At 33.4% G+C, this 25,891-nt stretch overlaps 1 protein-coding gene across 5 annotated transcripts in view; it reads left to right on the forward strand.

The window, feature by feature from the left end:
• Positions 1 to 25,891, forward strand: part of raskol (Ras GTPase-activating protein raskol) — a 484,925-nt gene that overhangs the window by 384,563 nt on the left and 74,471 nt on the right. Inside the window, exon 1 of one of the 5 annotated variants that reach the window (XM_073971813.1) lies at positions 5,575 to 9,034. The exons of the other annotated variants lie outside the window; for them this stretch is intronic. Coding sequence (XP_073827914.1) covers positions 6,427 to 9,034 — 2,608 coding nt within the window. The 5' untranslated portion in view covers positions 5,575 to 6,426. Of the gene's footprint in view, positions 1 to 5,574; positions 9,035 to 25,891 lie in introns of those variants that run through there. 5 annotated transcript variants of the gene reach the window in all.

Genomic DNA, 25,891 nt, shown 5'->3' on the forward strand with positions numbered 1-25,891 from the left:
AATTTGGATATTTTTTCACAGAAATCTGTTTGTTACTTTTACCCGCTAAAGGTCAGGAATAGTCATTCAAATACATAGAACTTAATTGGCCGGAATGTGTCTACCAGGAAGCAAGACATAGGTGGTGCATTGAAAACATTCAGAATTTTCACAAAAAAGTTTAGATCCATTTAACCCGCTAATGTTATCTAATAATCATCTTCAATTGCAGGCAATATCTCTTTCATAAACCCAAGCCTTGTTCAAAATGTTGCTCCGATCGGATTATTATTGCGACCTACAATCGCATAAAAACAATGTTTTTGGTTCATTTCCCCCTCTAAATATTGTACGTTCATAAACGTATATTATGGTGTACGGTATAATTGATTTTGTATCTACTGCCAAAATCTAGCTGGACCAATTCCCACAAAGAATTATGAAGACCAAACCCCAAATTTCAGCTATTTCGGTTGGATATGTGGCTAAATCTATCAAAATACCGAATATCGTGCGATGTGTATAACAAAATGTTGACCTACATCCACAAATCGCAGTAGTAACGTCTTATACCCCTATCGAAAACTAAACTCCACAATATTTTTGGAAGTTTCTATCGATGTTTCATCCATTTTTAAACTGTATTCTAAAATAAATCAAAATATTCACTTATTTGTGCTCCAAGAAAAATCGAAATAGAATTATAGGTGAAAATTATGCCTGTTCTGAGGGCTATTACAAAACGTGGACTTATACCAACAATTCTCTGTAAAAATATTTTGCACCCCTGGCGTAGACGGTTCTATGGGGGCTATATGAAAACGTGGACCTACATGCACAATTCAGGCATTTTGGTTGGATAATGCGACTAAAACCTTAAACAATGCACAGTTGTCAATTTTACGAAAAACCTGGCCAAAACTCTAAAAATGAATGGATTCAAAGCTAACCTTGGGTTTTTATGTTTTTCTGGTCACTGGTTTAATTTTTCGTATTTCTTAACGCTCAGACAGTCATTAAAGCGGGTCTTTTTGGTCCCTTCTCCTTCTAAAAGTTGATCGTATCAGGTCAAAATATTCTACAAATTGACTCGCCATCAATTTTTACTATAGGTCCTAAAATACACCAAAAATCTATATCTTACCTAAACTCCAGAAATATGCAAATTAAATACACGTTTTAGGATTATGGTCGTTCTTCATCTGAATTTTGGCAAAATTTTCATACAAAACGTAATTTTAGAAGAATGGCGTCAAAGACAAAAATGTTCTAAATTTCACTATTGCTCTGTTCCAGAACCTGCAAGAAGCTACTATTTTTTACTACGATAACATTTTTTCCTTTATGTTATCGGAAAATATAGTGAAAATTAGTAGATTCTTGCAGTTCTGGAACAAACCATATAAGTCACAAAAGAAATGAAACCTCTATTTGCATTGCATTATCGGTATCAATTTTGACAGAAAAACCCAAGACACTAAAATAGGGGTGCAAGCTTCTACCATTTCTACAGTTTTGGAAATATTTAAGTTAATATTACTTGGAATCCTTGCACATAGGTGTATGGTGTCTTCTGAAACTTTACTGACAAGAATGCGAGGAATATTTTTCTTAATAAATTAACCCTCATGCTAGTCATAAAAGGGGTCTATTTTGTCCCTTTTGCCACAAATCTTTATCTTTACCACTGTGCAATGAGGAGGTACCGGTATATGGGGGCTATATCAAAATGTGTACCGACCTTCCATTGTTTTCCCTCGAGATTGTAAGCCAACAATAAGTAAATACTTACAGTCAACCAAAAAAGTCTACATACACCTTATAAATTTCGAGTTTTGAGGGGAAGGAAACATGTTTATGAAAATCCAAGCACATAGTTCTATTTCATATACCTAATGAGCAAAATTAAATACAACAAAAATGTATTCCATAATACGAATAACGGTAAATTCTATAAGAATTAAAAAATTTATAGGGAAAAAGTGTACATACACCCCAATGAAATATTGAGATTACCGTATAATTTATGGAATAAGCAATACAAATTTTACAATTTATTGCTTTATCGAACGTCTTTAGTTGTCTATGATATCTTCTTGACAAAATAGGAACATATTCGTGGGTTAATTAGCGTTATTTAAGGTCAGTTTTCGCGTATAGCTCGTTATTGCGGACCCTTGCATATTTCTTTGAGTTTTTCAGTCTGGTAGTTTATAAAACTCCAGAAAATACATTGGGACTAATAATTTTGAGATCCCAGAGTGCTTTGAATTTGTTCTTCTGGATAATATATTCTTCTGAGCTTCGCTAAATATATGAATACCTGAATTTTCTAATAAAGTTTATAGTTTTCACAGCATTCCAAGGAGCAATTTACATGCAGAAGCCTTGGAATTACCTTGTAATAAGGTCTGATATAATTTTTGGACCTTAACTCAATCAGAAATTTACAACATTATTTTACAAACCCTTTCCTAAAGTTTCCAAAGCATCAAAATAAAAGCACCACCAAAGAATGCATGACATTTGTATGAAATTTACACTGCTACTATGCTCTCGTATTATGATCGTTAGGGACACTTAAAGCGCTATAAATGTCGAATGATTTTACATTGCTGATTCAAGGGATGCTCGAGGATTGTACAAGAGCTTATTGCAAGGTAATTCCAAGACTTCCGCATGCAATTTGCGCCTTGGAATTCTGTGAAACCTATAAACTTTATGAGAAAACTCAGGAATTCGTACATTTCGCGAAGTTCAGGAGCATATAATGCCCACAAGGACAACTTCAAAGCGCTCTAGGATCTCAAAATTATCAGTTCCACTGTATTTTCTGGGGTTTTATAAAGTAACAAACTCAAAAACTCAAAGAAATCTGCAAAGGTCTATTTTAACGAGCAACACGCTAAATCTGACCTGAAATAACGGTAACTAACCCACAAATATGTTCCTATTTTGTCACAAAGATATTATGGACAACCAAAGACGTTCGATAAAGCAATAAAATGTAAAATTTGTATTGCTTTTTTCATAAATTTTACGGTAATCTCAATATTTCATTGGGTTGTATGTACACTTTTTCCCTACTCAATTTTTAATTTTTATAGAATTTACCGTTATTCGAATTATGGAATATATTTTTGATGTATTTTAGGGATATGAAATAGAACTATGTACTTGGATTTTCATAAAAATGTTTCCCTGCCCTTTAAACTCGAGATTTATAGGGTGTATGTAGACTTTTTTGGTTGACTGTATATGTTCCAAAATTGATCCACTTTGTAGTATTTATATTGCAATTTATTTGAATTTTCCGAAGTTATTGACAGTGACGGTTAAATCGTGTGTTTAAACAACCAAAAGAACCTTACTTTGTTCTTAATTCTTCTAAAATCGTGTCCCAAATTCTACTAAAAACTTGGCGTTGGTAATTGATGTGTAGACAGCGGAATCCTATGCAAATGCATATATGGTAAGGATGGTCGTAGAGAAAATCTGACTAGACAGAAACTCATTTTATTACAAAATAAAACGAATTAGGCCCAGAAATTTTTGCATATTTTGCATATTCTGCATATCGTGCATATTTTGGCATATTTGTACATATCTGCATAAAATGAGCATATGCAAAACCATATGCAAAAATATATTCAAGGATTTGTGGTCTAAATATCCCACCGAAATGACTGAAATTTGGTATTAAGTCTTCGTTAGGGGTATGCAACCTTACAACTGAAATCTGTCCGCATAGGTCCACGTCTTCATCTAGCCCCTATAGAATGGTACCTCCCGATTTTCGGTATTTTGAAGGTTGTTTCCTCAATATCCCACCGAAATGACTGAAATTTGGTATTTTGTCTTCGATGTGGGTATAAAACTTTCCACCTGAAATTTGTAGGTATAGGTCCACGTCTTAATATAGCCACCCATAGAACGGTACCTCCCGATTTTCGGTATTTTGAAAGTTGTGGTCTCAATATCCTTCTGAAATGGCTGAAATCTGGTATTAAGTCTTCGCTGTGGGTGTAAAACTTTCCACCTTAAATTTGTCGGTATACCCCCATAGAACGGTACCTCGATTTCTGGTATTTTGAAGGTTGTTGTCTCAATATCCCTCTGAAATAGCTGAAATTTGGTATTAAGTCTTCGCTGTGGGTGTAAAACTTTCCACCTGAAATTTGTCGGTATAGGTCCACCTCTTCATATAGCCACCATAGAACGGTACCTCCGGATTTCTGGTATTTTGAAGGTTGTGCCCTCAATATCCCTCCGAAATGGCTGAAATTTGGTATTAAGTCTTCGTTGGGGGTATAAAACTTTCCACCTGAAATTTATCTGTATAGGTCCACGTCTTCATATAGCCCTATAGAATGGTACCTCCCGATTTTCGGTATTTTGAAGGTTGTTTCCTCAATATCCCACCAAAATGACTGAAATTTGGTATTTTGTCTTCGATGTGGGTAAAAAACTTCGCACCTGAAATTTATCGGTATAAGACCACGTCTTCATATAGCCCCCTATAGAGCGGTACCTCCCGATTTTCGGTATTTTGAAGGTTGTGGCCTAAATATCCCTCCGAAATAGCTGAAATTTGGTATTAAGTCTTCCTTGGGGGTAAATAGCTTTCTACCAAAAATTTGTCGGTTTAGGTTCAGGCCTTTATATAGCCCCCATAGAGCGATACCTCCCGATTATCGGTATTTTGAAGGTTGTGGCTCTGGTTATACATTTCTCTATTTTATTGACTTGTCTGAAGAGAATTTTAAACGGAAAAATTGTACACACAAACATTTTTGTACCTATTATTGAAATATTTGTTGCATAAGAAAATATGTAAAATGCATAAATTTTGCATATGCAAAAATATATGCATTTTGCATAATTTTGCATATGTCACATGTTTCGATTGCAATGTAATCAGAAGCCAAAAATATGCCCAGTCTCAAAATTTGACATGAATCGGACCAAAAATAGGGGTTGCATAAAATTCCGCTGTCTATTGATGTGGCACCTCATGGCATTACTGACAATTTTCTGACCATTACAGGATATATGACATTTTTATTGTAAAGGGATGTAAGAGCTTTTCAAAATTTGTTGGAATATCCAGGATTTAATTTCAACTCCAATCATCGCAAACAGTTAGTCGTAACCAAAACATTAAAATTGTAGATATAACGACAAAGATGTACAAAAAACCAAAAATCATTCAAATAAACCGCTGTTTTAAAATTTAATTGTACATTTATTTATTTATTTATTTATTTTTAGTTAAGTCATTCTTTGCAAACATTTATCTGTCTAACTGTATTTTAAATATGAACATACATATTTCCTTATTATCCATAATATTAGCGAAACTGACATCTTTCCACAACTGTGTGGCAACTATTCGTAATGCAATCCTCACTCAAAAGATCATTTGTTTTGAAAACAAAAAAACTCCCTCTCATACTCATACTCACACTCTGGCTCTCTCCCTCTCCAGTTTAATGAGTATTTATCTCCATTTATCTGATTGCTTGTGCATTCTGGCGTTTGTTTATTTATCTAGCTGAAAGTTGAGTGAAGTGGTGGCGCAATGGCAAATGGTTTGTCAGTTGAGAAGTTGAGTGCGAGAATGAGAGACGGTTAAAGTTTTATAGAACGGAAACGCGAGTGACAAACTTTTTTTTATATTTTCTTTTATTTGTTTTTAAGTATTTAAATGTTAAATATTTTAATAAAAGATAAAAATATTAAGAAATAAATTTTATTAAAGAAATAAACAAAAATCTGTTAAAAATATTTTTAAAAATTTGAGAAAAATATCTGTGAAGTGAAAAAATACCAACAACTTGTTTTGTTGATATAGTGGTGCCATACCAACAACATCCAACAAACCACATAAACCAGAAGCAAAAGATGCACTACTTCTTTGGTCGTCTCCCCTTGTTCTTGCGTGTGTGAAATTCTAAAGTTGTTGGACAAGTTTTCGGTAATGTCGGTCGTTTATATTTTGGTGGAACATCATTAAGGCTCCATGTTTGGAGTTCTGCTGTGGCAAAGAGCAGCGCGAGAAAAAGAAGTGTAAAGTGTGTGAAATGAATGCGGCCAGCTGGAAATTAAATTCTTAAGATAAGAAAGAAGTTTTGTTGAAATCCGATACGAAACCCCAAAATACATACACCAAAAAGAGTTGGAAATAAAGGTGTTTTGAATTTACGAAAAAAATAAACAAAACAAATAGTGTTGTGAAGAAGAGTTGCCATATTAAAAACAAAAAAAATATATAAAGAAAATTTTTAAAACTAACGAAAAATTGCAATTTTGTGGCTTTTTGTGCAAAGAAAGAAAAAATTGGAAAAATGTTAAACTTGTTCTTTAAGAACTCCCCTGAAACTTTTAATTTTTAAATCCTTAACAAAAGGATTATCCATTTAAAACTTCCCGCTTTTGGAAAATACAATGTTGCAGTCCTTGGAAAATACCACATCTCTAAATCGCTCTAATACTTCTCTGACTACTCTACACAACTCTTCTGCTACTTCAACGACAGTTTCATCGCCAGCTGCCAACTCCTCTGCTGCTGCTGATAAAGAAGAAAAATCTCAACGTAGACGTTCTACATTTTATGTGCCCTTGGTCATTGAGGACGAGGACGAAGACTCATTTGCCAGCCATAAAGACGAAGTGGATAAAAGCTCCAACTCAGGCAGCCTGTCCAGTCTAACAACAACCACCACTAGTCACTCTACTAGTAGCAAGGATTTTAAAAATTCCAGCAACATTAATCTCAAAAAGTCAACGACGAGCCTTTTTAAAGGCTCTTCATCGAATAGCCGGAACAGTGGTGGTGGAGGTTCACCACGTAGCAGCTCAACCTCCGTAAAGGTTACGACATTGCTGTTTGAAAGGGCCAACAGTACTTTGGGTTTTAGTACCACCTCTTCCAATTCCTCTACAGCCTCATCGGGCTATCGTAGTGGTAGTGGAGGTGGACGCAAGGGTTCTTCGTCATCTTCCAAGAAAATGGCACCTCCTTGTGGCTTTAATTGGAGTCTAACAGGAGTTGCGGATGATTTGTCGGGAGATTTAGATGATGATAGTGATGCTGCGGAATTTATAATAGCCATGAATAAAAACAAAGTAAGCGCCAGCAAGCCACCCATAACCACCACACCGGAAAAGAGCTCCACCAACTCAACTACATCAATGAATTCGGCTGCCAAAAGAAACAGCAAGTCATCCACATTGACTTCAACTAAATCCAATACCACAGCATCTACCCATAGACTAAGCTCTACCAGCTCCACCAAATCCACCATATCTGCCACCTCGGCAAATCATTCCACACCCTTGCCCAAACCCCGACCACAAACCCAAACTACAGCTAGAACCAAAAGATATGGTGTGGTCCTTAACTCCCCCGATGATGGCAGCTCTCCCCGGAACTCTTTAACTTCCATTGGGGGTGATCATCTCACCGAGGCCCGGAAATCCACAAGCTCATATAAAAGTACCACATCCTCAAATGGTGGTAAATGGCCCTCACCGGCACCACGTTCTCGTTACAGTGACGGTGGTGGTGGCACAGGCAGTGAGGGTGGTGGTTTGGCAACCCCTGGCAAATCTACGTCATCGTTGTCATTGTCTAAACAAAATACTCCCGCTGCTTTGGCGAAAACAAAACAAACCTCCAGCAGCAGCAACAAAGCAGCACTTGATAACACAAACACCACCACTACCACCCCGTCGACACCGCTATCTGCAAATTCCTCTCTAATAACAAATAGCAGCCGCAATTGCAATGAATACGACGACGATGATGATTCAGAGATAAGTCGCATGCAGACGAATACCTCGACTCCCATTAAAATGATGAAGTCACGCTCTCGCACAAACATCTTGTCCGTGCCAGCGTCAACCACCTCACAACAAAGCTCCGAGCAAAATCTAATCAATGTCGCCAAAATAAAAGCTTCCACAACACAAGTGAATAGCAAACACCAACAACAAGGAACGCCAACAAAAATAAATGCTGCTTCAACAACTACCACATCCACGACACCCTCTCCCAATATTTTGCGAGTCAAAGCAAAAACATTACCGCAAAATTTATCGCCCTCAGTTGTTTTACAGCAGGGTGAGGCATTGGATAACGCTGCAAATTCATCGTCGCCAAAATCGGGTCTTAACGGTAAAAATTCCAAAAAATCCCCCAACGATAATTCGTCTTCGGTATCGACGGCGGTAACTTCTTTGAATCGTAAATTCGGTGGTTCACAGGCGTGTAATTTAAATCGCGATCCTTCAACAAAAAATGTTAAATCTAGCAACACGATTCTAACATCGGCCTTTCCACCCAAGAATCTCTTTTTGCTAAAATCAACACCGAAATTAAGTAACGGCAATTCTATGTCCTCCTCATCGGACAATTCGTTGACTTCACCACCCACCACCGGCAACGGCAGCAATGCGAAAAACAGCAACAGTGGAGGCAACAACGGGAAAAACTATCCACCACATCCCCATCAAATTACATCACCGGCCAAAAAGTCTCTCTCCTTTATAAGGCGGGCTCATTCCACAAAACTTTCACGTAGCAATTCTCTGCTCAAATCCATTGCATCCCAGCATCAAACACAAATGCAAACGGGCGGCAACAGCAGTACAGCGGCGGGTGGTGGCAACTTTTGTTCCGGCAGTTGGGGTAAAGATTTCTATTTACAATATGATGTCTGCCCTTTGGCATTGGATGAATTGGATACATATTTTCGTGCTGAAAATTGTCCGGAATTAATAAAGGAACGATTTAAAATTCTGGATGTTGATTTGGCTCCGGAGCCAAATTGTTCGGGCACCGAGACGTTGGTCCAGGAGAATGCCACACTTTCGTCGGCTGGTGGGGAAACCCTGAGGCATATTGATAGTAGTATTGGTAGTAGCCCGTGTTCGGATAAGGAGCAGCGAAGTCCAGGAGGTTCATCGGCAGTTGCAGCGGCAGGAGGAATTGGTGGCGGAGAAGCTGATGGTGATGATGAGGATGAAGATGATGATGCAGGACATCATTCAGGTAAGCAGCCACATCTGTAGATTAGATGTTAAGATCCCCGTGATGCCTCTTTCGTCTTGTGGTTTAAAGCAAAGTTCTCATCAAATGTTCCTTCAACATTTTGACTTCACAGCACCCTCTAACGACAATTTCCCATATTGTCCATTAGCATTCCATACTTTTGAGACCTAGGTACCAATGTCATCATGTCATCCATTGTGAGACATAAAGCGTTTCCCTTAAGATTAACTAAAACCCAAAACTTGTTAATAATACTTTCCTAGCTTGAAATTTGTTGTCGTGACTTCTTATTTGTCAAAGGGTGTGCCTTGAAAACACTGTGAATATAGTTCGACTATCTGTTTTAGGTTCCATGGAACGATTCAGTCCAATTTCCCTCATCTTGGCACGTCTAAATACTGTTTTCCTCAGATGTTGCTTTAAAATGTTAGCTCCTCAGCAGCCCCTAACGGCAACGTTTTCCTAAATTTCCTGAATAAACAAAAATCTTAATATATAACCTGTAGGACAACTTCAACACCACGCGGGGGCCAATTGGGCAAATTATAAAGATGGCGTTCAACGTTGGGTACAATTTTTTACCCATTAATTCCTAGTTATAAAAACAGCGAGACTAATCATATACTAAAGTAGCGATCTACGTCGGACACCACCTTATTACCCTCATAACAAATATGGCGCCCAACGTGGGGCACAAATTCTTAATAGGATAAGGAACGCTAGTTTGCATGGCAAGTAACCCTTGTATTCTTTTGACGTGGCCTTAAAAATAACCGCGAAGAGTTTTTGTAATTAGTTTCTAGAACTGTTGCCTATACGGATTAGTATTCACATCCTTAAGACTGCAGGTATACATATCTGCAAAGTGCTATAATCTATCTCTTGAGATCAGTTTAAGCCAACGCTTTATATTAATCCCCTCACTTCTATACAAAATTACCAAATCTTTGTTCCTGTTAGGCAACCCTAGTTAAAGATCCCCTCTTTTGATTCGTAATTCGTTCGATCTACAATACTGTCCTCAAAATAATCATTCAATAAATATACAATATTGTTTCAAATGGTCATTCCACATTCTAATAATACGAGTATTCCAAAATTAAGCGCCCAACGTGGGGCCAGTAGGGCAAATTATAGAGATGGCGCTCAACGTTGAGTACAAATTTTGACCCTCTTATTCCTAGTTATAAAAACAATGAGCCTAGTAATATACTAAAGTAGCGATCAACGTTGGACACCAGCTTATTGTTCTCATAAAAAAGGTGGCGCCCAACGTGGAGCACAAATTCTTAGTATAGGTACGGTTTAGTATTCAGATGCTTTCGACTTCATGTATATTTAGAATGTGCTATATATTTCGCCCTCAATTCTATACAAAATCACCAAATCTTTGTTCCTGTTAAGATTTACATTTCAATTCCCAAACATGTCCTCGAAATAACCACACAATTTGTATATAAAAGTTTCATATGGTCCTTCGAAGTGTTTAGTTTATGAATATGTATAAGTGTTGATTCTTCTGTATGTTTGAGAACTAAAGTTTCGTCTCTAAGACAGGGTTAAAATCAAATTCCCAAACATGTCATCGAAATAATCGTTCAATAAGAATATATCGTAGCCTGGAATGGTCCTTCCACCTTATCAATTTATGCATTGCAGCCCATTTTTATTATGTATTACTATTATTTTATGGTTCAAAAATCGTTTTATAGTCTAATAAGATCTCAATATTTGTCTCTAACAAAAAATTAAACATTTGTATTTCAATTCCCAAACATGTCGTCAAAATAATCACACACTTTGTATATAAAATAGTTTCAAGTGGTCCTTCGAAGTTATCAATTTACGAATATGTATAATAGTCATGTCGAGGTGTAAAATTTCGTATATACGACCGAATTAGAGATTTTTACTTCCATCAAAAACTTTCCCAAAAATGTTGTCGAAATATTCGATAAATGGGTATACAATACACTTTAAAGTGGTCCTTCGACGTTATCATGTTATGTAATATACCCCAATATTTAATTTTTTGTGTGTTCATAGCCCTTTTGAGAGTCAAATGAACAATTATTGAAGAAAATAAACCAAGTCTAGGCAAGGAGAACAAAAGGCTTACATCATGACACATAACCGTTATATTATCTTTACCTAAACTTGAAATAAAGGGAAGATTTTGTGTATTTTCTAGAATTTGTAACTTTAGGTATTGGTATTCAAATGCTTTAGACCATAGAAATTGCTTTAATTTTGTTTCCAAGATCAATTTAAGCCAGGAAATTCTTCTCATAATTCGTTTAATCCCCTCAAATCTGTACGAAATTTCCTAATATTTGTCCCTGTAGGGCAACACTAAGCCAACTAAAGATCCCCTGCTTGGCATTGTTTTGTTATTTCACATAGAACAACGTTGTTATCTCTTCACCTTCACCAGTTATTTACTCACTAGTTAACACAAACAGTCAATTACGACTCTCTGCCTCTCCTTCCCTCTCGTAAACGTACTCCCAATGGCTTAATTAATTGATATTTTATTTAATTGATATTTTTAAGAAAAAGACGTCATAACCTTTGCTCTCCCACTGAGTATTGAGTTGAGATTGTATACCTGTGACTGTATATAGCTCCTCTCTAACGCAATCTTGTGTTAACAAACAAAATAAACAAAGAACAACAATAACACGAACTGGTTATTCTCTAACAAGATCGGCTAGAGAGTTCGTAAAACAAGGAGAGAAAGATGTTTAAAAATAACAAATAATAATAACAACGACGTAAAAATTTGTTTTTAGTCATCCATGCAGAAAGGCACACTTGATTCTTGTTCTTAATGTTCTGTTACACTTTCGGTAATCAATCATTTAGCTATGCCTGCTTCTTCTTCGTCTTCTTGTTTTTCTTGTTCTTCTTTGATTATTGATGATCGGCCATGGCTGCCTGGCTGCCTGCCGCATAGTTAAAGAATGTATCTGTAAAACGATAAAGAAAAATAAGAAGCCTAAACTAACAAACACAAAAAAAGAGTAATCAAAGGCCAACACAACAACTTTTTAAGATATGAGAAAAGAGCGGCAAAGAGAGAATAAAAAATAAACAAAAATTCTTTCTAAACGAGTATTAGTAGGTTCTTTGTTGCCACGAAAATGTTCCGAAATGAGCATGGCTGCCAGAAAACCTTTCAAAATGCTGGACCGTTCATTAAAGTGGAGTTGTTTTTTCTGAGTCTGCCATGTAATTAACGAAAAAATATTTTGAAGGGGATTAAATGGAGCAAGAAAAAAGAAGTACCTCTTAAATAATCATCTTTCTATTTATGGAGAAGAAGAAGAAATAAGTAGAAGAGCCTTAAGTCATTCACATTCCAAAAGGGAAAAACAACACGAAAATTGTAAACAATCTCCCATCAAATGCCAAGATAAAGTTGTCATTGTCATACAAATGTTTAACGGGCTATTAAACCCCTCCAAATGAACAATGAAAAGAAAACCATTTCTAATTTTTTATTTTCCACTTTTTTTTCTTGGTTTCTTTAAAAATGTCAAATGTTAGTTTGTTTAGGTGACATTTTGGATATTGTCGACCATAACCTTTTCGAAATTCATAAAAAAGAATGACAAATGTGACAGATTTTTGTTAATCCCCAAGGGAAAAGTACACCTTATTTTCTTTTAAGTGATTGATGATAAAGATGTGGAGTGATAAAACTGTTATTTTCACTAGGTAAACACATAAAAGATAACCCATAGTTTAACTAAGCTTAAACAGGGTTCAATGTGAAATGTCACTGAGAAAGTAAGTGATAAGGAAAAAAATAATAATAAACGTAAAATTACGTTAACTAAACATTTAAGACTAAAGGGCATAAAAGTTGGTTTTCAAATCATTTCTCTTTTTTTTTTGTGGTAACACTTCAATGTCTACTGGGTTGGCTATTAAGGAAAATGTGTATTTGAAAATGGTCCTTCGAGATGGGCCTCTTTTTAATACCATTTTTGAAGTAACATGTCAAATGAAATACTGCAATGCAGTAGATTCAGGGTCATAAATGTTGATTTTAAAACACGCCCACTTATTTTTGTAACAGTTAAATTTCTACTAGTGTAGCTGTAAAGGTAAACATTTGAAAATGGTCCTTCGAGATGGACCTGTTTTTAATATTATTTGTAGAATAACTTGGATAATAAGATAATGCAGTGCAGTTGTAGTAATTTTCCATTATTTATCACCATGACTAGTTATATAATTCCACCTTTGCCGTTTCGTATATTCCCAAATTTCCAAACAAAGAAAATGTCCTCAATGTTAACACTCAATAAATATATAATATAGCGCAAATGGTCCTTCGACGTGGTAAAGTTATGAATTGGTGGTTCCCATCATGTATATTTTAGGTTCATAGTTATTTTGAGACTCTTATTAAGTTGATATTAAGAGGTCCTTCGTCTTCATCAGTTTGAGAATAGGTGACAATCAGGGTTTAAAATGCTAACGCCATATTCGCAAAAGCACAGAATATTTGCAGCTTTGCCCGCTAAAATTTCTTCGAAATATTTTTAGTAACAATGAACAACGGCAACATGTAGCAACTAATTTCACAAAAATATTGCTAGCGATGCTGATGCTATTTGATATTGTCGCTATAATAAAATAGCATCGGTCACGCATATTAGCAAAAGCACAGAATATTTGCAGCTTTGCCCGCTAAAATTTCTTCGAAATATGTTTAGTAACAATGAACAACGGCAACATGTAGCAACAATTTTCTCAAAAATATTGCTAGCGATGCTGATGCTATTTGATATTGTCGCTATAATAAAATAGCATCGGACACGCATATTCATATTTTGCAGCACACATGACCAACGCATATCAGAAAAGAGAATAAGCAACAAAGTTTCAACGGCTTAGCCAGGTTTTCAGCAAACAATTGTTTTTCAGATCAGTGTTAGCAGTCTAATGCATTAAAGATCACGATATAATTCCACTTTTTCGTTCGTTTATTTTTTATTTTTTAACGATAATAATTAGTATTCTTTAGGTTCTACCATATGATGGAGGCATTTTGACATTAAATTACATCTTTTTTATTACTGCGTTGGCAACTCTGCGACGAATGGTAGCGTAGCTACTGCTAAATATGTAGCATGGTTGTCGATTATGCCTAACAAAACAAAGATTAGGCGTAAAAACCGAAATAAGCAAAAATGTATGCGTTCGGTTGCTTATTTAGCCGTGTGTGTCAATATTGTGTAGCAGTTGAAGTGTACAGCTAATGGTAAAGTTTTTAGATGCTGGCTTTGAAACCCTGGTGACAATACAAAGATTTTGTGAAGATCTACATGAATGAGTCATATAAATCCACTTTTGCAGTTATTTAGGTTCTTTTGAGAGTCTAATAGTGCTTTAAACATATATCCCTAGGATACGATTAATCTTTTAATCTGTCAATGAAAATACCACCGCTTCCAATTCCCAAACATGTCCTTGATATAAACGCTCCAATTTTAAAAAAGTACCTTCAATGTTCTTCCGATGTTTTAACTTATGAATTGGAACCTATATTTGATTTGCGTTTGGTTCACAATTCTTTTGAAAGTCAGATGAGGACATGTCCCCGAAATATTGTCTGACTTTTATGTACCTTGAAATGGTCCTTCGGCATTATCAATGTTTTATTTGTTTAAACTTAAGATCTATAAACTTTAAAAATAAAACAGAGTCTATTGAACGTATTTAATTTTGTCTTTAAGAATGAAATAAAAATATTTGTTTTAATTCACAAACATAATAATGAAATAATCACCCAAATTTTTATATACAATAGCTTAAAGGGGTCCTTCCTTCCACATTATCAATTTGGTAGGTTCTTTCGATAGTCATATAGAGTTCTAAACACTTGTCTCTAAGACAAAATAAAATAACAAAATAAATAATTATAATTTTTTTATTTTTTGAAATTTGAAGATCATTTTTAATGATTTTTAATGAGTTAAGCTTAATGATCTTTTTGCAAGTGAAAAAGGGAAGGCAATGTCTCGAACCCACACAGTCACCAAATTACGTTACCTGGTTTCGCTGTTGGTTAAGCAGCTCTTCAGACGTATCGATTGTCGAATGGCTTCACTGTCCTAGAACTTTTCGTTTTTCAAATGCAAATTTATACATTAACGGATATTTGGCCGTTGAAATGTACTTCTTCATGACACACAGTCACCAAATTACGTTACCTGGTTTCGCTGTTGGTTAAGCAGCTCTTCAGACGTATCGATTGTCGAATGGCTTCACTGTCCTAGAACTTTTCGTTTTTCAAATGCAAATGTGTTTTTATACATTAACGGATATTTGGCCGTTGAAATGTACTTCTTCATGACAAACGCTTTTTTGCGCTGCCTTTGAAGTTGTGAGTTTGGCTTTGAACGCTAACACGCCGTGACAACATTTTTTTTATATCATTTTTATTTGTCGATTAAAATTTCACAGCTCAATTCCCAAACTTGTCTTCGAAATAATCGTCCAAAAGGCATAAGAAATAAATTGAAATGGTCCTTCGATGTGATCAATTTGTGAATAGGAGGAACCTATGTTTAATTTGTTTTGTGTTCGTAGCTGTTTTGAGAGTCTAATGAAGACATGTATATCAAATTGCTAGAAGTGGTCCTTCGGCGTCATAATTTAAGAAAAAATTCATAGCTCTTTTGATACTCTAATAAAGTTCATAATATTTTTCTCTAAAAAAATAGTACAAAATTGCTTTTCAATTCCCAAACATGTCCTCGAAATAATCACAGAGTATTTGTTATGGCTTTTCAGAGTTCTTTTTGGGAGTCTTATGAACATTCATAAATAGTGTAAATTGGTCCTTTGACTTTATCATTTAAGAATATGTACGTTTTTTAATTTGTTTTGGGTTTTCACCTCAATTGAGACTCTAATGAAGTTTTTAAATTTTGTCCCTAAGAAATAACACAAATTTACATTTCAATTACCAAACATGTCCTCGAAATAATCACACATTATGTATATAAAGCAGCTCAAAGTGGTCCTTCGACGTAGCAAATTTCCCAAAACGCCATTTTTTAGTTCCGTTATGTTCATAACTATTTGAAATGTCTTATAGACATCTTTATTTTCATTTGTTAGGAGAAAAATATCGTCTATTAAGTCCCACAATCTTCTTCGGTATTTGAAATGCAAATTTCTTTTAGTGTGTCGTATTAAAAATTTGCATTTTCTATAGTCGATAAAAATCTCACAGTTTTCAGTTTTATTTTTCTGTTTGTTTATTTTTTTTTTAATTTTGCATTTGCATTTAATTAAGTTTATTAACAAAAACTTGTTTCACATCATTCGATAAACATGATCACAACTAACTATTTTCAATATTTAATGAAAATGCGTCACAAAATGAATGATATCAACATTTCAAATCTCACGGTCCGTTTAACACTGAATTACAAAAACAGATACAACATTTAGGGTATTTTTTTTAAATATTGAATAAAATATATTTTTGTAGAAATAAAATTTTACCAAATGTTGGACAATGCGGTTCTACAATGCAAAGAAACGGTCCTTCGAGCATTGGTCCTTCGAGCATATTCTCATTTGTAGCCGAAAATGTTTAGTTTTTTTTTTTTTTTTAAATTTGGATTCTGTTCTACACTGAATCCGTTTAACACTGAATTACAAAAACAAATACAACATTTAGGGTATTTTTTTTTTATTTTTTAAATATTGAATAAAATATATTTTTGTAGAAATAAAATTTTACCAAATGTTGAAGAAACGGTCCTTCGAGCATTGGTCCTTCGAGCATATTCTCATTTGTAGCAGAAAATTTTTAGTTTTTTTTTTTAAATTTGGAATCTATTCTAAATTTATTTGTTTGCAGTCTCAATTTTCTTTTTGATTTAAGTTCTTTTTTTGTAGACTTGTGCAATCAATTATTTGTTTTTACTATTTCTTTAACTCTCAGCCAGTTTCGAATTAGTCAACTTATTTTTTATGCAATGAGGTAATTGGAGATACTTTTATTGGCATGTCTTGTTGGCCAACTTTTCGTTAAACCAAAAAAAAAAAAGAATTATTCTTTCACAATAGTACACAAAATGTTAACATTTTTGTTATTATCAGCAACTTCTCTTATTTTTTTTTTTTTTTTGTAAAGCCGATATTTGAATAAACCAAAAACTGCTGATTACGGTTCGAAACAAAAATATTGTAGGTCAGTTAAAAAAAAAAAACAAACTTACGAAACATAATTTATATTCTGATAATTTTTGCGGCATTTTTTTCTCTGTTGTATTACAATTTCCAGAACTGATATAAAAGCTACGAGAAGACTTAATGGGGACTTTATTTTTTTTCCATTCTCGTCTCTGCTGCCGCCTTGCCCTCTAATTTATAGGAAATTCTCTTGAGTGCTTGGGGTTTTTATCACTGCTTTTGTGTTTTATTTTTTCATTCATTTTAAGGCCTCAGTAGTTTGTTTTATTGGATTTTCCTTTTTAGTTTTTTTTTTTGTTTTTTATTTTTATATTTTGTTTCAACTAAATTACTAACCATTTCCTCTTCGTGGTTTTATGTTTATATGTTTTAGTGGTTCTTTGTATGCCATGATTTGTGGATTTTAATAAGTTTCGGCTCTCCACAAATCATTATCGTTAATATGACATTTGCGTGCTGCAAATGTTTAAATCTATGTGAATGTCATTTTGTGTTTTGTTTTAAACTAAAGTTAATTATCTTCCAAAAAAAGATTGTTTGATTTTTTGAGAAATTTATTGGTTAATGTCAATATAAGGCTGTGGATAGTTGGTTTGAATGAAATTGATTGTATTCTTGAAAAATGGTCCTTCGATCTTAATTTAATTGTCTAATAACAAAGGAAATTGTATGCTTTTGTTGAAATTATTTTTATATAGATGTGATCTTTAGAATTTAGTTAAGAATTCAATCCGAAGCATTTGCACTCTAAACTTTTTGCAACAAGATGCTACGAAAATGTGGGCAATTTTAAACATTTTTGTTGAAATACGATTCTTATACATAAAGTGTGTTGAAATTGTGAACCCACGTGTCTAAAGTCAAAGTCGTATTTCATCAAAAATGTTTAAAATTGCGCACATTTGTGTCGCATCTTGCTGCTTTAAACATTTTTGTTGAAATACGATTCATACACATAAAGTGTGCTGAAATTGTCAACCCATGTGTCTAAAGTCAAAGTCGTATTTCAACAAAAATGTTTAAAATTGCGCACATATGTGTCGCATCTTGCTGCAGCAAGTTTGCAGTGTGTATATTGTCCTTCGCTTCTCATAAGGTTCTTCGTTCTTCATTCAGATTCATGTGGATGTAATGAGAATTGATTTTTTACCATTTTTATGGTTGAAAATGGTCCTTCAATTTAATATTTTATGCCTTAATTTTATATTTTTTCTTATTTTACTGATCATTGACCCTCCTTTATTAGCACGGCTGATCTTTTTTGAACTAATTTTAAGTTTACAACATTAACATTTTATGACCTTTCATAATATTAAATTTCAATTTTTGTTTTTTTGTGTGAATTGAAAATATAGACATTGCCGAATTTGCAATCAAAAATCAATTACAACATTTCAACAAATTGTAAATTACAAATTCACGACAAAACAACAACAACTTAACTTCAAAACTGGTCACGATCAACCATTACATTTACCTACTTACTGGCCAAAATAGAGTTAATAGAGCAAATGAAGACTAAAAATTTCAAATGTGGATGTAAATTGAAAATAAAAATAAAACGAACACAAAACAAATTACCCTACCCCAAAAAAAGACAAATAACAAAACAAAACGACGAAAATATCAACAAATCATGAAATTTACTAACAAATAATGGCTGACGAACCTTTCGACGGTCTGGCTGACTGACTGACGAACCTTCCGCATGCCTGTCTCTAGCAACCAAATGTCTGCTGTCTGCTGCTTATAATAATCACTAAAGTAAATTAAATGGTCTTGTTTTTCGCACACTCTCCAGCGTCATGCTTCAAGACTGCGTCGTTGCTTGGCGTCAACGCCACCAGCAAATAATAACTTAACATGATACGCGGAACGTCAGGTCCATTGATTTTATTTTTCAAACAAAAAAACCATAACAAATAATTTTGGAAGTGGCCTCGTACCCAGATTAGAGGTGTGTGTTCCAATTGTAATGAAATGTTAACAACAATTGCCAAAAAAAAAAAAAAAACTATATTGAACAGAGCAAACTTTGAAAAATCGTTTTGAAATGCTTTGTTTTGTTCGATTATTTATCAAAGCACTTCTCTTTTGACTTATCACACCATGTGGAAATTTTCAATTGTTGTCGTCGCAAAGAATTACCCAGTTTTGTTTCTTTTCTTATCTAATCGCCACACAATTGATTGCAAAAAAGAGCTTTAAGTTATCATTTTAATAGGTTTTTAATTTACGAAATTCAAAATAAACAAAAAATTTAGTTGTGTGGGTCCAACAATTTATAGAATATAGTTTAAAAGGGCTAAGAAGTGATTTCTATTTAAAAATATTTTTAAAAATAATATTAATTTTAATTAATTTCTCATTGGATTCAAATCTTCGGCAAAATCGTTGATCATTTTTGAAAGTGAAAAAGGAAAGCCGAAGATTCGTGTGGGTACGAATCCACCAAATTATGTGATCTGGTTTCGCTGTTGGTTAAGGCAGCTTATCAGACATATAGGCTGTGGAGTGGCTTCTCTGGCAATACATCGAAACTCACATCATTTAAATAAATTAATCTTAAAATGATCTTCGCCCTAACTGGAAAAATGTTTAAAACAGAAAATATATTATAGCTGTGTTCCTTTACTTACCTGAGGTTACCATTTTTAACCTGCAAAGCATTCCTTAACCCCAAAAAGTGGTAAAACTGGCAGCAATTTTTAAGAGAGTGAGAGAGGAGAGAGTGCTCATATGTCTTTCTCTTCTACCACAGGCTAACTGACAAATTTCTACAGGTAAAAAATTGTAGAACTGATTTTTCGACTTTTGTTTGACGATTATTTCACAATGAAGAAAGAAAAAAATGGACGAAAAACAGAAGAAAAGTCGAACGCTGACAAAACTAAATTGAAAACTGTGAAATAAAAGACGAAAATTGATTTTTTATGTTTCTTTTTGACATTGCTACCAGATCTACCATTTTCCGTTCCTTTACTTTTCTGGTAAAAATATTCATGAGAGAGCAATTTGACACTTTTCTCTTTTACCACTGTTACCATTGAAAAAGTAAAGGAACAAAGCTTATATTGATCTTCGAAGGACCATTCGGTTAATTCTAATGCCGAAGGACCAATAGATTAACATTTGTATGAAGGTTAACATTTGTTAGAAGTGATTGGTATTTAAATATATTTATAAGAAAATAAACGTCGAAGGACCATTCATTAATGACTAATGAGAACCAATTCTACGAATCCTTTTTTGATTTCAAATATTATTTATTTATTTTAAATTTCTGTTGGAAATACTGGCAACTGATGTGCAATCACTGGCAATTGTGTGCAACAAAGAGCTTTATTATACAGGGCAATCATGAATATTTCCCTCTGAATTTTCCGCACGGAAAATAATTTAAAAAAGTGAAATTCTTTCAAAATTAATATTTGAACACGTTGGAAACTACTAGAATCCCTTAATTATGGAATATTCTCTCTGAATTGGCAAAAATATTCCCTTTTTAGACATAAATATGGAAATAAAAAATTGTGAAATTCGGGAAAATGAACAAATTCCGCATGGAATTTTTATTCATGATTGCCATGATATAATTTTAATATGTCTGTAATTGACGAGACAAGAAATATAGTATTTGGGGGATTTTATGGTCCTTCGATATGACTCTTTCTTCATGCCATGTGTTCTCTAACAGATTGTAAAGAATACAATCTAATAGTAAAACTTATTTCTTGTAAGAAAATATCAACTATTAAAATGTATTTTAAATAAATTTGTATTAAAATAAACATTGAAGGGCCATTTTATATAATCCAATGTACAAGTACCAATATGTTGGCTTCTGACGAATTCTTTCTACAGTTTAATGAATTGTTTGTCATCTTTTATAGTAAGATCTAAAAGTTATGAATTCTTTGTTCAATTTAACGAATTTGTTTGTCATCTTTTATATTTAGTTTTTGTTTAATTTATATACATTTATTAGCAAACATTAGATTTCACATTTTCTAAGTTACACGCAGAAAAAAAAATATGATTGATCCAACAATATTCGAAGAGCAAAATATGTATTGTAAAGATATTGTTAAAGTCCAAATGTAGTATTGTTATTCCAACAATTGGGTTTTGTTAAATCCAAAAATAGTTTTTGTCAACTGGACAATAGTTCTCTCTTTTCTTCGACAATTTTTTCTCTTCTCCCGCTATTCGATGCCGTGTTGAAAAAAACAATTATGGTGAGTTTTGTTTGTATGACATGATGCCTTTATCTTTGTTTTTGTGTGTATGTATACCAACAATGAGACTCTCGTTTTTATTTGTTTCTGTTTTGTTTCATTCTTCTATCTTCATTGTGCTTTGAGGTTTGGTGTTATACTGGAGTTTGTTATGGTGTTTAATTATTCCTTATGTTTTGGTGGGTGCTTGTGGCTTTTTGTTTGTCTTTGTTGTTAGCCAATGCAGCAAACCATGTATTGTGTTCATCAATGATTGCAATATTATACGCGACATTTATATCCAAGTTATGTGAAAAGTGTATATGAGAAGTATATACACTCAAATCAAAAATTTCTGGGCTGGTTTTCTGGGTTGACAATACTTTTTGTAAACAAAATTAGATTATGATAGTTCCTACAATCGGTATTGTTAACGATTTTTACAATATTGCGGAAATTCGAAAGTTGTTTTTGTTTTCTATGTTTGGAACAAAAGATGGTATTTTTGGATTTGGATTACAATGTTTGAACAAAACAAATACATTTTTGGAACCAAAACAGATATTTTTGTTCCAACAAAAGCGAAAAATATTTTTTCTCTGCGTGTACGAAATTCCAAATAGACAAGGAATAGACTTATTGGATTTTTTGGTCCTTCGATATAAGTTTTGTTCATAAAATATTCCCCAAAAGTCGTCAAGTGTAGTTTAAAAAGTAATTCTTTAAGGCAAGGGTCAAGAATTTAAATCTGTTTTAAATAAATTTGTATTATTTCGAACGTCGAAGGACCATTTGATGAAGATAAACATAAATAAATTCTAACAAATTTTTTTGTAGTTCAATGAATATTTTTTGTCACTTTTACAATTTCCATTGGAAGTATTGTCAGTTTTAACCTTCACTCAATAATAACTCCAAATAAAGAAAGTGCTGAGGATTTTTTTGGGTTTTCGATATGTGCTTTTTTCCATAAAATATTTTTTAAAAGTTTTCATATTCACTATAATAATTTTGGGTAATGAGCATGGATTCAAATAAATTTATTTTATTATGAGCGTCGAAGGACCATTCGCTAAAGATTTACGTAAAAAATTAATTCGCAGTTCAATGAACAAATTTTAAACTTTTAATGACACTTTTTGCCAAGAATGGAATTTGTTTTACCTCTATATTTTTTATTTGAATTTTTTGGTCCTTCGAGATGTGATTTTCAATTCTATTTTGCGGATTTAAAACTACACAAGCTGTTATAACTGCTTCGTGAAGTTTAAAAGAGTAATTGTACACAATTGTCATGTATTTAAATGTATGTCAAATTATTAGCTATTTAAATAGGAGTCCAAGAAGTCCATTCGATAAAAAAATAGGTCGAAGGACCAATATTACAAATTCCTTGGCAGATCATATGCTTAGTATTCAAGCTTTTTTTCTAGCAATTGATCAAAAATGTTATGGTCCTTCGATATGAACATTTTTTAAAATGTTCCCAAAAATTAGAATCGAAGGACCATTTTAATCATTGTTAAACTGAAGAATCGAGAAAAAATATTTCAACGAAGAGAATCGAAGCACATTAGCATTTCTTCTCATATTTTTTTCTACGTATTATTGTATTCATTTTCTTATTCATACATCTTCGCGTCCATTAAAACTTTGTTTATTTTAATGATTTCTTTCGATGAGACTTTTATAACGACAGTTTCTAAAAATATTGAAGTCGAAGGACCAGTATATAATGATTTAAAGAATTGTTTAATTTTCAGCTGCTTCGAGCTGAAAATCTCGCATAATTTTCAAACTAACTTTAAAGACGAATGACCATTATCAAAGCTTCTTATTAACATGGAGTTAAATGAGGTTGTTCTGTTCCTTCAATTTGATTTTCAAATGTAAATTTTTAAATACTTCCTAAATGTCATCTTCTATCTGTAGAAATTTTCAAAATGTTTATAAACTTTAAAGTCGAAGGATTAATATAAGCTTTTTGCCTAATTCTGGAGTATTGCCCAAATAGTTTCACTGCATATTACTCTCTATTACAGAGTTTTTCTAAAAAATATTTAAGTCGAAGGACCAGTTATAAAGCTTATAAAGAATTGATTTATTTTCTGCTGCTTCAAGTGGGTAAAAAGTTGTCTATATTTCTTGCTAAATATTTTTTACTTCCATTTTCAGATTTTGAAAAAGATTATGAGAAGAATATTATTGTCATGTTTAAAGTGTTAAATACTTTATATTACCTTATGCAGAGTCGAAGGACCATAATACACCTTCATAGAAATTATATTTGGAGATAACTAAGCTCTAAAAACTAGGAAAACAACAGGACCGGATGAAATTCCTTCAGAAATGCTAAAACTCATAAATGAAAATAATATTGACCTGATAACAAGGTTAATGAATCATGTATATAGTACAGGACACTATCCTCAAGACAGGCTAAAATCAACTTTTAAAGCAATTCCTAAGAAAAGTCATGCTAAACACTGTGGTGACCACCGACTTATCAGCTTAAAATAATTTCTAAAATTATACACAACAGAATTTATAAAAAATGTGAACAAGCTATGGGTGTAAATCAATTCGGCTGCAAAGAAGGTATGGGGACGAAGGAAGCATTATACTGTGTTCAGCTCATTATTCAAAAATGTCGAGAGGCTAACAAGGACTTTTTTATGCTTCAACGACTATGAGAAAGCATTTGACACAGTGAACCATGACAAATTAATGGAAATACTTTCGTCAATTGGGATAGATGGCAAAGAACTCAGGTGCATTCGGAGTCTGTACTGGCATCAAACTGCACAGATTGATGTCAACGGCAATCTTAACGACAATATACCGATATCAAGAGGGGTCAGGCAAGCCTGTATCTTATCTCCGTTGCTGTTTAACATATACTCAGAGAGAATTTTCCAAGAATCCGTCAAAAATATAAAAGAAGGAATAAAACTAAACGTTGCTTATATTAACAACATCCGCTATGTAGATGACACCACAGTATTAGCCGATATGAATATCCGGACTTCAAAAACTAGTAAATGAACTCACTTCACGCAGCGAATCATATGGTCTTAAAATTAACACACATAAAACAAAACTGATGATTGTTAGTAAGAGAAATTCGCACAATGAATCAATGTTAAAAATAAACAACGCACACGTCGAGAAAGTACAAAGTTTTAAATACCTCGGGGTTCTAATTAATGACCAATGGGATCCCTCAAAGGAAATAAGATGTCGTATAGAAATGGCAAGAGATTCATTCTTCAAATATAAAAAAGTTTTGACCAACCATGATATAAACATTGAGACAAAAGTACGATTTATTAAATGTTATGTATGGTCAGTCTTATTATACGCGGCAGAAGTCTGGACCAGAACAGCTTCAATGAAATGATGCCAGTTCTTGCTGCTTCGAACATATCGACGCCTCCAAACAATAGTATGCTAAGTCGACTTAGCATGTTTTCAAGTTCTTTACATTTTTATATTTAACGTCCTTTAACTTAAATTGTGTCAAATTTTGGTAATGATCGGACAGTCCGAACAGAAGTTATAAACAAATATTTACTTAGCATAGTACTGAAGGTCAAAGAAATTTCCAAACTTTTAGAGCTTGTCCTGCAAAACTCGCTTTTCAGAATTAGCAAACTATTATTTGGAGGTGTCCAACGTCCTTTAACTTAAATTCTGTCTAATTTTGGTAATGATCGGTCAATCCGAACAGAAGTTATAAACAAATATTGACTTAGCATAGTACTGAAGTTCAAAAAAATTTCCAAACTTTGAGAGCTTCTCCTGCAAAACTCACTTTTTAGACTTAGCGTACTATTATTTGGATGTGTCGATATTAACTCGCCTTAATTTGCTAACATTTTCTTGCTAAATATTTTATTTTACCAATATAAGGCCTTCTTATAAATCATATTTTTTAAATGAATTTTCATTTCAAATGTTCTTCTTACGGTATTTCCAACCCTGGAATTTTTCACTTCAATCACTCCACAGCAAAACTGGTTTGCGGGGGGAGTCTAGTTAAAAACGTCTTCTTTTTTAAATTGAATGAATGATTCATTTTGCCATTTTAAATGTGTATTTTTATGAATTAGGGTCAGTCTAGATCACTAGGGTGATGATGGTGACTCTCTGACTCTTCATCAATTCCCAGCATAATGTGGGAGCAGAATGCAACTTTTTTGGTTTTCGAGAAAACGAAATGCAGACTCTAAATTAAAATTAATTAAGGGAAGTTGTAATTGAATTATTAAATTTGCAATCTGAAAACAAGTACAAATAAAATACATAACATATGAAGTGTATATCCTCACAGGATATTAGCCTGTTTTTTTATTGTTTTAAACCCAACAAATCCTGTAATCCAGCAGGTAACTGCTGCTACTGCCTTCCTGTT

Source organism: Musca autumnalis, unplaced genomic scaffold (genome assembly GCF_047663935.1).
Source record: "Musca autumnalis isolate F117 unplaced genomic scaffold, ASM4766393v1 scaffold_3, whole genome shotgun sequence".
NCBI lineage: Eukaryota > Metazoa > Arthropoda > Insecta > Diptera > Muscidae > Musca > Musca autumnalis.